General features: G+C 40.4%; 1 protein-coding gene across 2 annotated transcripts; it reads left to right on the forward strand.

The window, feature by feature from the left end:
* The first annotated feature begins 5,344 nt into the window (after nt 1-5,344).
* Nucleotides 5,345-11,173, forward strand: LOC139554737 (retinol dehydrogenase 12-like). Of its 2 annotated transcripts, none has more exons than XM_071367822.1 (7): nt 5,345-5,874; nt 6,849-6,983; nt 7,281-7,472; nt 7,651-7,812; nt 7,904-8,023; nt 8,703-8,907; nt 10,758-11,173. In XM_071367822.1, the coding sequence occupies exons 1-7, from the start codon at nt 5,808-5,810 to the stop codon at nt 10,852-10,854; spliced, it is 978 nt and encodes a 325-aa protein (XP_071223923.1). In that variant the 5' UTR covers nt 5,345-5,807; the 3' UTR covers nt 10,855-11,173. The 2 variants fall into 2 exon arrangements, with proteins under 2 accessions (XP_071223923.1, XP_071223924.1); XM_071367823.1 differs by having other exon boundaries at nt 7,720-7,812.
* The last annotated feature ends 300 nt before the right edge of the window (nt 11,174-11,473 follow it).

The raw sequence follows: 11,473 nt of genomic DNA on the forward strand, positions 1-11,473 counted from the left end.
ATTGACATCAGAGTCTGTCATGTTGACGTCTGAGTCCGCCATGCTCATAACTGTAGATAAATTGATATAATAAGGACGTTATGATGATAATCTATGATCAAGTTTTAGGATATTGGCACATGATGTGGACAAGATGGTGCGGCAATCATGCAAAGTCAGAAAGTGGAGGATCAACTCTTGCTCCTTGTGTATGTTATTCACTGTGTATGTGTTGTCCAGTTTTAAATGGACAGCCATTGTGGTTGTAGTTAGAGGGGGGGGGGGGGGGGCGTAATTTTTATTGTCTTAACCAAATTGTATGCATAAACTGTGTGTATAAATTCCATTAATATAAGAATTAAAATATATTAAAGTTACAAATACACTAATAACAAATATTGAGGCATTCCAGTGAATATATATCTATATATTAAACATTCCAATTAAATAATGCACGGCCTAATAGAATAATGTTAAATAAAATGTACAGTATATTCTTTGTAATGCATCATTTAACATGATCAAAACGTCATCTCATTAGCATGACGCCACCATGTTTTCTGTAGAGGGCAAACAGCAAAGTTTTGATACTCCTGCTTGAATTATTCATAAGAAACGATCAAGTTTCAGTTATTAGCTACTAGCCGGCTACATTAGTTGGAAATAAAACATAGCTAGTTAGCAACGTTAAGCTAGCTACCAGTAACTCGAGGTGCGAGGAGAAAATGATGCTCATGCACGCTGGTCCAAGATCAGCTTACTGTCTTCTAATCTTCACCTTCCTTACAACAAGTAGTACAAAATAACTTGTCCTGGATCAGTAGCTAGTGACGTTCGGATATGTGCAGTGCGCGTGTGCATTGAATCCTGCAGAACACTCAGCAACATGGCTCCATGCAAATAGCAAGACGTGAGCTTGAGCTAACACCACTGCTAGCTAACTAGTTAGCAAGCAAGCTAACTGAGTTCAACAACTAGCAACATCTAAATCTATCCACGAAGCATGCCATGACTCTGACCTTGTTCACTCTTTTGCCAAAGTTAAATAAATTGGATGAAGTACAATAGAACGTGGATATACGTTACGTACCTCACCATGAAGTGAAAAACAGATCTGTAGAAGAATGGTGGCTGCTACCGTTTTTCCCTTTTCGGCTCGCTTAGGACCGAGCAAGCAAATGCCTACGTCACTTCCAGTTTTTGATGTAGACGCTCTGATTCGCTACAATCTTAAAAACAGGGGCGGGGTGCCCATCTCCATCCTGAAAAGCAAACGATTATAACTTTGTTGACGTCTTCCAAAAATCTAATTTGCAACTCCTAATACACCCGCAGATATATTTTGATAGATTGGTGTAAATTGTATGACTATTTCCACATTATGCATATTCAAATTCGATGCGTTTCTTAGTACAAGTTGTCAGATTGTTTGTTACAATGTTGCAGCCAATGTAAAAGTCTCACCACTTTCGCTTTCAAAGTCGTAGAAACTGCGATTACCAGAATCAATAGTAGTATGCTAATCTACCTTCTAACTAACGTTAATTTAGTAAATCTTCCATTTCAACATGTTTTGAAGAATGATCTGCAAATGATGAAGTTACTTGCACAACCATCTTAACCAGCACTGCTCTCAAACGCCAACCCGCGATAACGTTTAGCTAGTTTATACTTCTGAATGTCTTTCCTAAAATGTTGGGGGATTTGTGTGTATTGTTAGGTATTACTGCACCGTTGCAGAAATAAATATAAGCATTTCACTGCACCTGGGATAACATCTGCAAAATATGTTTCAAAATAACATTTGATTTGAGCTAGGCCAAACCAGAGACTTGGTGGAAATATTCAGACAAAACGTAGCTAGCTCGTGCTTGTGTGTGGGTTCATTGAAATAGACGACGACGTAGGTGTTGGCTAGCTAACTAATTTAGCTAGCTAACAATCTGTATGTAGCCTTGAACACCAGTCCAGCTGCCCGATATAAAACCAGGGTCGAGTGACAACTGGAGGTATTAGCAGTGGCTGACTAACGAAGCTAGTTAACTAACAAACCGACAAAGTTGGTTAGCAAACTGCTAGCTAGCTAACATCATAGCTAGCTAATAATTCACGCATCGAACTGGCTGGATAACGACGGTATAACTCAAGTTAGCTAGCTGAGCTATCTATCTAATATTGTTCTGTATGTGAACATGAACCATAGCTAGCGATATGGGCAACCGCCTAAAACAAATATAGCTTTACATGGCTAGGCAAAGCGAAAGCTAGCTAGTAGCTAGGTACCGGTAAGCGTAATTTTACGCGGTGGCGCCGGTATACGTACAGGAGCGCCACCCTCTGGTAGATGATGGGTTTAGCTCAGCTACCTAGCTATATAAACTAAATTACAAAATTCACGCGACCAACCATCAACCCCAGTAATTCAATCAAACAATGTTTACGCATATTTCCTCAATGTTGCATTTGATTAGATTATTTCCAAATGCACTACTAACTCGATATCAGTGTAGCTTGCCAATCAAACGTCAATAGTATGATTACCAGATGTTTACTTATAATAAAATAACTTAGATGAATTATGAATAATTAGCCAATGCAAAATCTAGCTATAGCTTTTTGTCTATTTGCCTTGACTATCGCTCTTTTAAAATGGTAGCCCTACAATAGGCCAGTAGGTGGCACACTAGGTCCTACCCATACCTCAGTGGGTCCTACCATGTGTCATAGCAAAAGTGGATTTAGTAGTAGTACACTCAAACACAGGGACTATGCCACTACTGCTACCAATGTCGAAATTGAGGGGGAGCAACTGGACCATGGTTAAATGGAATAGTAATTGAAATATGGAAACTGACTGTAGACCTAAACTCTGCAAAAAAAGAAACGTCCCTTTTTCAGGACCCTGTCAAAGATAATTCGTAAAAATCCAAATAACTTCACAGATTGTCATTGTAAAGGGTTTAAACACTGTTTCCCATGCTTGTGGAACAGTCGTTAAGACACTTACAGCTTACAGACGGTAGGCAATTAAGGTCACAGTTATGAAAACGTAGGACACTAAAGAGGCCTTTCTACTGACTCTGAAAAACACCAAAAGAAAGATGCCCATTCTGCGTGAATGTGCCTTAGGCATGCTGCAAGGAGGCATGAGGACTGCAGATGTGGCCAGGGCAATAAATTGCATTGTCCATACTGTGAGACGCCTAAGACAGCGCGTCTGGGACCTGTTGGATCGGAGGGTGAGGGCTAGGGCCATTCCTCCCAGAAATGTCCAGGAACTTGCAGGTGCCTTGGTGGAAGAGTGGGGTAACATCTCACAGCAAGAACAGGCAAATCTGGGGCAGTCCATGAGGAGGAGATGCACCGCAGTACTTAATGCAGCTGGTGGCCACACCAGATACTGACTGTTACTTTTGATTTTTACCCCCCCTTTGTTCAGGGACACATTATTCCAATCACATGTCTGGGGAACTTGTTCAGTTTATGTCTCAGTTGTTGAATCTTGTTATGTTCATACAAATATATACACATGTTAAGTTTGCTGAAAATAAACACAGTTGACAGTGAGAGGATGTTTCTTATTTACTGAGTTTATAACCTCTCACATGTAGTGTAATATAAGAACTCCTGCAGATTTATGCATTCTTTGCAGTTAAATGATACAACAAATATACATTTTGTCTCAGTAACAGCAGAGAAGAAATATTATCTCTTGAGAAAATGCTAAGGTCGTGTAATGTGTGTTTTTGACTCTGTTATACAAGCAGACAGTATTTCAACCAAATAAAATAATAGTTGTAACGGTTGTCGTTGGTGGAAGGAGAAGAGGACCAAAGTGCAGCGTGGTACGTATTCATAATAATTTAATAAAGAATGAATACTGAACAAAAACAACAAACTGACAAACGAACAGTTCTGTAAGGTGCAAACAAAAACACTAAACAGAAAATAACTACCCACAACCCACAGTGGGAAAACAGGCTACCTAAGTATGATTCTCAATCAGAGACAACGATCGACACCTGCCTCTGATTGAGAACCATACTAGGCCAAACACATAGAAATATAACGACTAGAACAAAACATAGAAAAACAACATAGAATGCCCACCGCAACTCACGCCCTGACCAAACTAAAATAAAGACATAAAAAAGGAACTAAGGTCAGAACGTGACAATAGTGCCCAAGACGAACTGAAGTCTAATCAGAAACGTGTTTCATTGTTTTCTCAGCTTTTCATTTCCTTAAAACCGGTCAAACTCATTACATTGGGAATTTTGCACATGATCTTTCCACTGTTTTGGAGTTATTGCGTTTTCTCCCGGTCCTTAAAGGAAACAGACAACTTTACCGGTGTTAACTCGATTGTTCCATTCATTCTATCAATGTAAGACATTATTCTGGTGAGCACTACTTCTAGGGCAACAAGTAATGACTGAAGAGAAGCTTCATGTACCTATACTGAACAAAAATATAAACACAACATGTAAAGTGTTGGTCCCATGTTTCATGAGCTGAAATAAAAGATCCCAGAAACTTTCCATACGCACAAAAAGCTCAATTCCCTCAAATGTTCTGCACAAATTTGTTTACATTTCTGTTTGTGAGCTTTTCTCCTTTGCCAAGATAATCCATCCACCTGACAGGTGTGGCCTATCAAGAAGCTGATTAAATGGCATGGTCATTACACAGGTGCACCTTGTGCTGGGGCCAATAAAAGGCCACTCTAAAATGTGCAGTTTTGTCACAACACAATGCCACAGATGTCTCAATTGTTGAGCGAGCGTGCAGTTGGCATGCTGACTGTAGGAATGTCCACCAGAGCTGTTGCCAGATAATTTAATATTCATTTCTCTACCATAAGCAACAACTCCAATGTTGTTTTAAAGAATATGGCAGTACATGTTTGAGGAGTATTTCTGTCTTTAATAAAGCCCTTTTTTTGGAGAAAAACTCATTCTGATTGGCTTGGCCTGGCTCCCAAGTGGGTGGGCATATGCCCTCCCAGGCCCACCCATGGCTGCGCCCATGCCCAGTCATGTGAAATCCATTGCTTAGGGTCTAATGAATTTATTTAAATTGACTGATTTCTTTATACATACTGTAACTCGTTGATATTGTTTCATGTTGCGTTTATATTTCTGTTCAGTAAAAGTATAGTTGACAAACAAATGGCCTACCAAATGTCGGAAATTATAAGCAGAAACTTGAAAGTAGTCAGAATGCTATACGGTCCAGTCTGGAGTATCAGCAAAACAAAAGATTATGGTAGATCGAACTGCGCAGTTAGCCTACTTTTTGAAGTCATCACACAACACCATAGGCTGCACAACACCCATAATATGCGCGACTGAGCCTGCGCAGACAGCGAAAAACAACATCAAACGGGATAAGATGTTTACATGCCACAGTATCCCATCTAGAATCAACATATCCCAGGCATCTTGTCCTGGTTTCACATAACCGGGATACAAGCTTTTTCGGGTTATTGTAAACGGGATATGATGTTTATATGCATCAACTCAAAAACAGAATACTTAAGTATCCCGAATAATAACGGGATATTGGTGTGCATGTAAACGTGGTCACTGACTGGTCAAGGGAGTAGTCCTGGTTTAATCGGACTATAAGACTTTAAACCTCGTATGAAAGATACTTAGACCTATTAATAGCGACTCGATCTGTATCACTGCTTGTGCTAAAACAACATTTAAAGCAACCCAGTTCAAGAAGACGAGCCAGACTCGATAAGCTCATGATTTACCAGGCTAAAATGTAATTGTCTTGTCTGGGGTGGTCAAATAATTTTGGCAACAACAGCTGATAAGATGTGGAAAGAATTGAAGAAAAACCAGCTAGTCAAGTACGGCGCTGTGACCACAGTGACAACCATCAGTAAGTCACAGCTCTACTGCTTTGCAAGTTATCTTGATGTGTTGTAGGTTTCAGACCACATTTCAATTACTTTTACAGTTTTCTGTAATGGTAAAATAGTTTCTAACATTTCTACATGGACATATAGTCTCGGTAAATTGTAGCCTAATTTCAACAAAACCAGGTTAACACTAATAAACTACCCACAAGAGTGTTGTATATCAAAACTGACCGCATGACATATGTTGTGACATACGGGATGTACAATTCTTCAGATTGTATTATACATTTATCTTGATTTACATGGAAATCAACAGAATCACTGAAGGATGACTGACCGTGGTATGTGGTTCATTTGTATTGTAGTGTCTATTTAAGGGTTGTGATTTTAAACGTGTTTATTCCCTGTAGCTCCAAGATCCTGATATATACTATTATGTGTGTAAATACTTTACAATTGCACATACAGTATATTCTACCTTGTCCATTAAGTATGTTAACAATTCCTACTCCCACAACAAAGGGTCTAAAATGTTTGAAAAATGTTAAACCTGGATTAAATCTCGTTTGGTAGAGAGATTTTAATCGTGATAGATTAGGGTTTGTGAAATTCCTCCTGTGTGGAACCAGAGTCACTGTCTTTTGAACTGTTATCTCAACAGCACCTATTTAGACACTGTCCCGTAACAAAGGTTGTGCCCTCAGTTGCTCGATCTTTCCCTGTCCATGGATTGATCACATTGGTGTGCCAAAATGAGGATGTTTTCTCTTCCACATATTCCATATATAGTCCCATGAGTAAAAGCGACAAGTAGCAAAAGCATTGTGAGCCAATGTGACCAATGACCATGCTTTCTATTCCCATGAGTTAGGCAGCTGACCTGTCTGTTCTTACACAATCAATAGTCATGGTGCCTCTAGTGCAAGGTTCATAGGTCAACATAAGAAGAAGTAAGAGTGATATTTTGTCTCCGTGCCGTTTGTCTCCAAATCAGGCTATGTTTTACTGAGAAAGTGGATCGCCGGTGGGATATGCCGCAGCCGTGCCAAGCTGCATGGAAGGACTGTGGTGATCACTGGTGCCAACACTGGTATCGGCAAGGAGACGGCCTGGGATATGGCCATGAGAGGTACAGTAGGCATATACCACTTCTTTATTGGACTGTAACTGTGTTGTGATTTGCATTACCTTTCATGGGATGTCGCTTTTGAACACAAACGAGTTACAATGCAATCTGAGGAAAATTGGGGTTTAAGGGCAATTGTGGAGGCTATTCAATGGGAAGGCATGAGTATAGGGGGTTTAGTGATGGGGTGTGGTAAATTTGTGGATGTTGTTCAGCTGATGATAGGGCTGATCCTATATATTCTATTGGAAGGGAATGTGATGAGCGTGTTCTCAGACAGACAGTACTGCGTGTTCTCAGGAGCCCGGGTGATCATGGCTTGCCGAGACCTTACCAGGGGAGAGGCCGCTGCAACAGAGATCCGCAGTTCTACTGGAAATACTAACGTGGTGGTGCAACAACTAAACCTGGCCTCCCTCGGGTCAGTACGACAGTTTGCCAGGGAATTCATTGCCACGGAGACCCGTCTGGACATACTTATCAACAACGCAGGTGAAACTGATGCATTTACCCAACATGCTTTGAGAGCCTGAATTGTGTTGGTGTTGTCATCGAAGATCCTCCTTACTCTGGGTATGTTTTGAACTATAGCATGTTTTTTGTTGTCAAAGTTGTGGGCTTGATTTTTTTTATTTTTTCCGTTAAATACTCAACCCTCTACTCCTCACAGGTATAATGCTATGTCCCAAAAGTTTCACAGTGGACGGGTTTGAGAGTCAATTTGCTGTCAATCACCTAGGTCACTTCCTATTGACCAATCTGCTCCTGGACATGCTGAAAGCCTCTACCCCCAGCCGCGTCGTCATTGTGTCTAGCATCGCTCATCAAGGCGGTAAGCCCATTCTGACCAGGTATTTTTGTAATAAAACAAATATCATCAATTGAGTTATAGCTTTATCTGGCTCTACCTCATTCTCTTTCAGGGAAAATCCACTATGATGACCTTAACTTTGATAAGAAGGGGTACAACTCAGTAATTGCCTACAAGCAGAGCAAACTGGCCAACCTCCTCTTCTCTAGGGAGCTGGCACGAAGGACCAAAGGTGAGGGGTTGCCTTATTACACCTCTATTACGTATTTTTCCATTTCCACTACATATCCTGTTCAATGGCTAAATGTACTGTAATGGTAATGGACCCCAGTTAACCAATACATGGAAATACAATACCAATGGGCCATAACCTTGTGCGGGTTCAGAAAACACCATAATAAATGCTTCAACACATACACTGTTAGTTTACATTTATTAGTTAACAATCAATGTGGATTTTACCGTAGTTATGGATGGATTTTACTGTACTTTATGGTGGTTTAGCAATGCATGGCTAAAGATAAGGGAACTAATGTTTATTAGTGGATTCAAGCCCGTACCAGTTGGCTGAGAGGGGTGGTGTCAAGGCTAATCTTTTGTTTTTGTAATGTGCATTGGGGTGCGGAGTGATTTGAGGCCGTTGTTGCAGAGTATTCATCAAGTATCTTGGAGTTAACCGTAAAAATAATCGGACCTATGCAATTACTGTATTTAACGATTCTTTACCTATTAATGCTGTTTTCCCCCATTCACAGTAGCAGTCTTAGTATGCACAACAAACATACAAACAAATCATGTTGCTTCAAAATCAGGTCATAACTCGTGTACAGTGCATTGCTCTCTGCCACATGATGTCTCTGAATGTCAACATTTGAAGGTTAGTGGCCCTATCCCTACACTCACCCCATCAGGTACTGGAGTGACGTCGTATTCCCTGCACCCCGGGGTTATCCGGACAGAGCTGTGGCGCCACTCTCAGTCAAAGTACCCGACGCTGAGTTCCATGCTGTCAGCCCCTGCCTGGCTCCTGATGAAGACCCCCAGGGAGGGGGCCCAGACCACCATCTACTGCGCCGTCACTGAGGGGCTGGAGGAGAAGAGCGGCTACTACTTCAGGTAGTAGCATCCCAGTGTGTAGAGTGAATTAGCCTAAATCAATCTCTCTCTTTGTGTGTGTGTTTGTGTGTTAATTGGAGGGGGATGATTTTCATTTACAGTGGGAGTGTATCTTGTGTGTGTGTATGTGTATGTGATAGTTAAGCATCCCATCAAAAGTATGTGTGTACAATGCGGTATATATTCTGAGTGTAGACAATATACACTGAACAAAAATATAAACACAACATTTAAAGTGTTGGTCCCATATCATGAGCTGAAATAAAAGATCCCAGAAATGTTCGATACGCACAAATAGCTTGTTTCTGTCAAATTCGGTGCAAAAATGTGTTTACATCCTTTTTAGTGAGCATTCCTCCTTTGCCAAGATAATCCATCCACCTGTTAAGTGTGGTATATCAAGAAGCTGATTAAACAGCATGATCATTACACAGGTTCACCTTGTGCTGTGGACAATAAAAGGCCACTCTAAAATGGGTTGTTTTGTCAAACAACACAATGCCACAGATTTCTCAAGTTTTGAGGGAGTGTGCAATTGGCATGCTGACTGCAGGAATGTCCACCAGAGCTGTTGCCAGATAATTTAATGTTAATTTCTCTACCATAAGCCAATGTTGTTTAAAAGAATATGGCAGTACGTCCAACCGACCTCACAACCGCAGACCACGTTTAACCACGGCAGCCCAGGACCTCCACATCCGCCTTCTTCACCTGCGGTATTGTCTGAGACCAGCCACCAGGAGAGCTGATGAAACTGTGGGTTTGCACAACTGCAGCATTTCTCCTCAAACTGTCAGAAACTGTCTCAGGGAAGCTCATCTGCACGTCCTCATCAGGGTCTGGACCTGACTGCAGTTGCACTTCATAATCGACTTCAGTGGGAAAATGCTCACCTTCGATGGCCACTGTCATGCTGGAGAAGTGTGCTCTTCACGGATGAATCCCGGTTTCAACAGTATCGGGCATTGTGTGGGTGAGCGGTTTGCTGATGTCAACGTTGTGAACAGAGTGTCTCATGGTGGCGGTGGGGTTATGGTATGGGCTGCCATAAGCTACGGACAATGAACACAATTGCATTTTATCGATGGCAATTTTAATGCACAGAGAAACCGCAACTAGATCCTGAGGCCCATTGTCATGCCATTCATCCGCCGCCATCAAATCAAATTTTATTTGTTACATGCGCCGAATACAATAGTGAAATGCTTACTTACAAACCTTTAACCAATAACGCAGTTTTAAGAAAAATAAGTGTTAAGTAAAAAATAGATAAGTAAAAAAAAAATTGAAATAAAACTAACAAATAATTAGAGAGCAGCAGTAAAATAACAATAGTGAGGCTATATACAGGGTGTACCAGTACAGAGTCAATGTGCGGGGGTACCGGTTAGTCGAGGTAATTGAGGTAATATGTACATGTAGGTAGAGTTAAAGTGACTATGCATAGATAATAAACAGAGAGTAGCAGCAGTGTAAAGATTTGCCATTGAAGAGGAGTGGGACAACATTCCACAGGCCACAGTCAGCAGCCTGATCAACTCTATACGAAGGAGATGTATCGCGCTGCATGAAGCAAATGGTGGTCACACCAGATACTGACTGGTTTTCTGATCCACGCCCCTAACATTTTTTAAAGGTTTCTGTGACCAACAGATGCAAATCTGTATTCCCAGTCAGTTGAAATCCATAGATTATGGGCTAATACATTTATTTCAATTGACTGATTACTTTATATGAACTGTAAAGCAGTAAAATCTTTGAAATTGTTGCATGTTGCCTTTATATTTTTGTTCAGTGTAAATAACTATGTGTTTAGGTGAGCTTTAAGTTAGGATGTGTTTGTTTCTCAGTGACTGTCAGGTAAAGGAGCCAGCTCTTGAGGGGAGAGATGATCTTGCAGCACTGAGACTATGGGGCGTTAGCGCCGGGCTTGTGGGACTCAATTAGAACAACTGAACAACTCGCCTGAACAACTTGCAACACGGTGCCACTCCCAACCCCACCTGCCAGAACACCCCGGATACTGACATTTTTTAAAAACGTTGGGTCTTAACTTTCATATCAGAAGATATCCTGTATTCTATATATATCCTGTATTCTACACATTTTCTATATTCTATATTTTTTTATGTTGTATTATAATACAGTATGTTTTGATCAAACGTTTTTTTCTGTATTTTATTGTATTGAAGCTTATTCTCGTTACAATGGTCTTCATGCTGAAATTCTGTATTTTTCATGTTTTCATAAAAAAAATGGTATTTTGCTTCAGAAGTCTTTGTGTGAGTAATAGTGTAGTTTTATTAATTGTAATTTTACACCCCAGTTATTTTATCAGTTTAGCTAAACTACCTTTAAAAAGTGTTACTTATTTTAAAGACTTATAAATAAATTATATGCTATTTGTACATCTCAATATTTAGCAATGTTTTCAGAAGTTGCTTGCATGCATGACATATTTCTCAAAATAACAAAATATATCTGTTTCATTTGAATGGTCTGCCCTTACCAAAATGGCGTCCTCGTCGTGCAACCATTAGCGGAGCATTGTGGGATATAACAAACA

Source organism: Salvelinus alpinus, chromosome 26 (genome assembly GCF_045679555.1).
Source record: "Salvelinus alpinus chromosome 26, SLU_Salpinus.1, whole genome shotgun sequence".
Classification (NCBI taxonomy): domain Eukaryota; kingdom Metazoa; phylum Chordata; class Actinopteri; order Salmoniformes; family Salmonidae; genus Salvelinus; species Salvelinus alpinus.

What these genes read in the sequence shown, in the direction of transcription:
- LOC139554737 (XM_071367822.1), top strand. Translation starts at nt 5,808, where the DNA reads ATGTGGAAAGAATTGAAGAAAAACCAGCTAGTCAAGTACGGCGCTGTG. An exon ending in CATACTTATCAACAACGCAG is followed by an intron (nt 7,473 to 7,650) that starts GTGAAACTGATG and finishes TACTCCTCACAG; the next exon opens with GTATAATGCTATGTCCCAAA. An exon ending in TAGCATCGCTCATCAAGGCG is followed by an intron (nt 7,813 to 7,903) that starts GTAAGCCCATTC and finishes ATTCTCTTTCAG; the next exon opens with GGAAAATCCACTATGATGAC.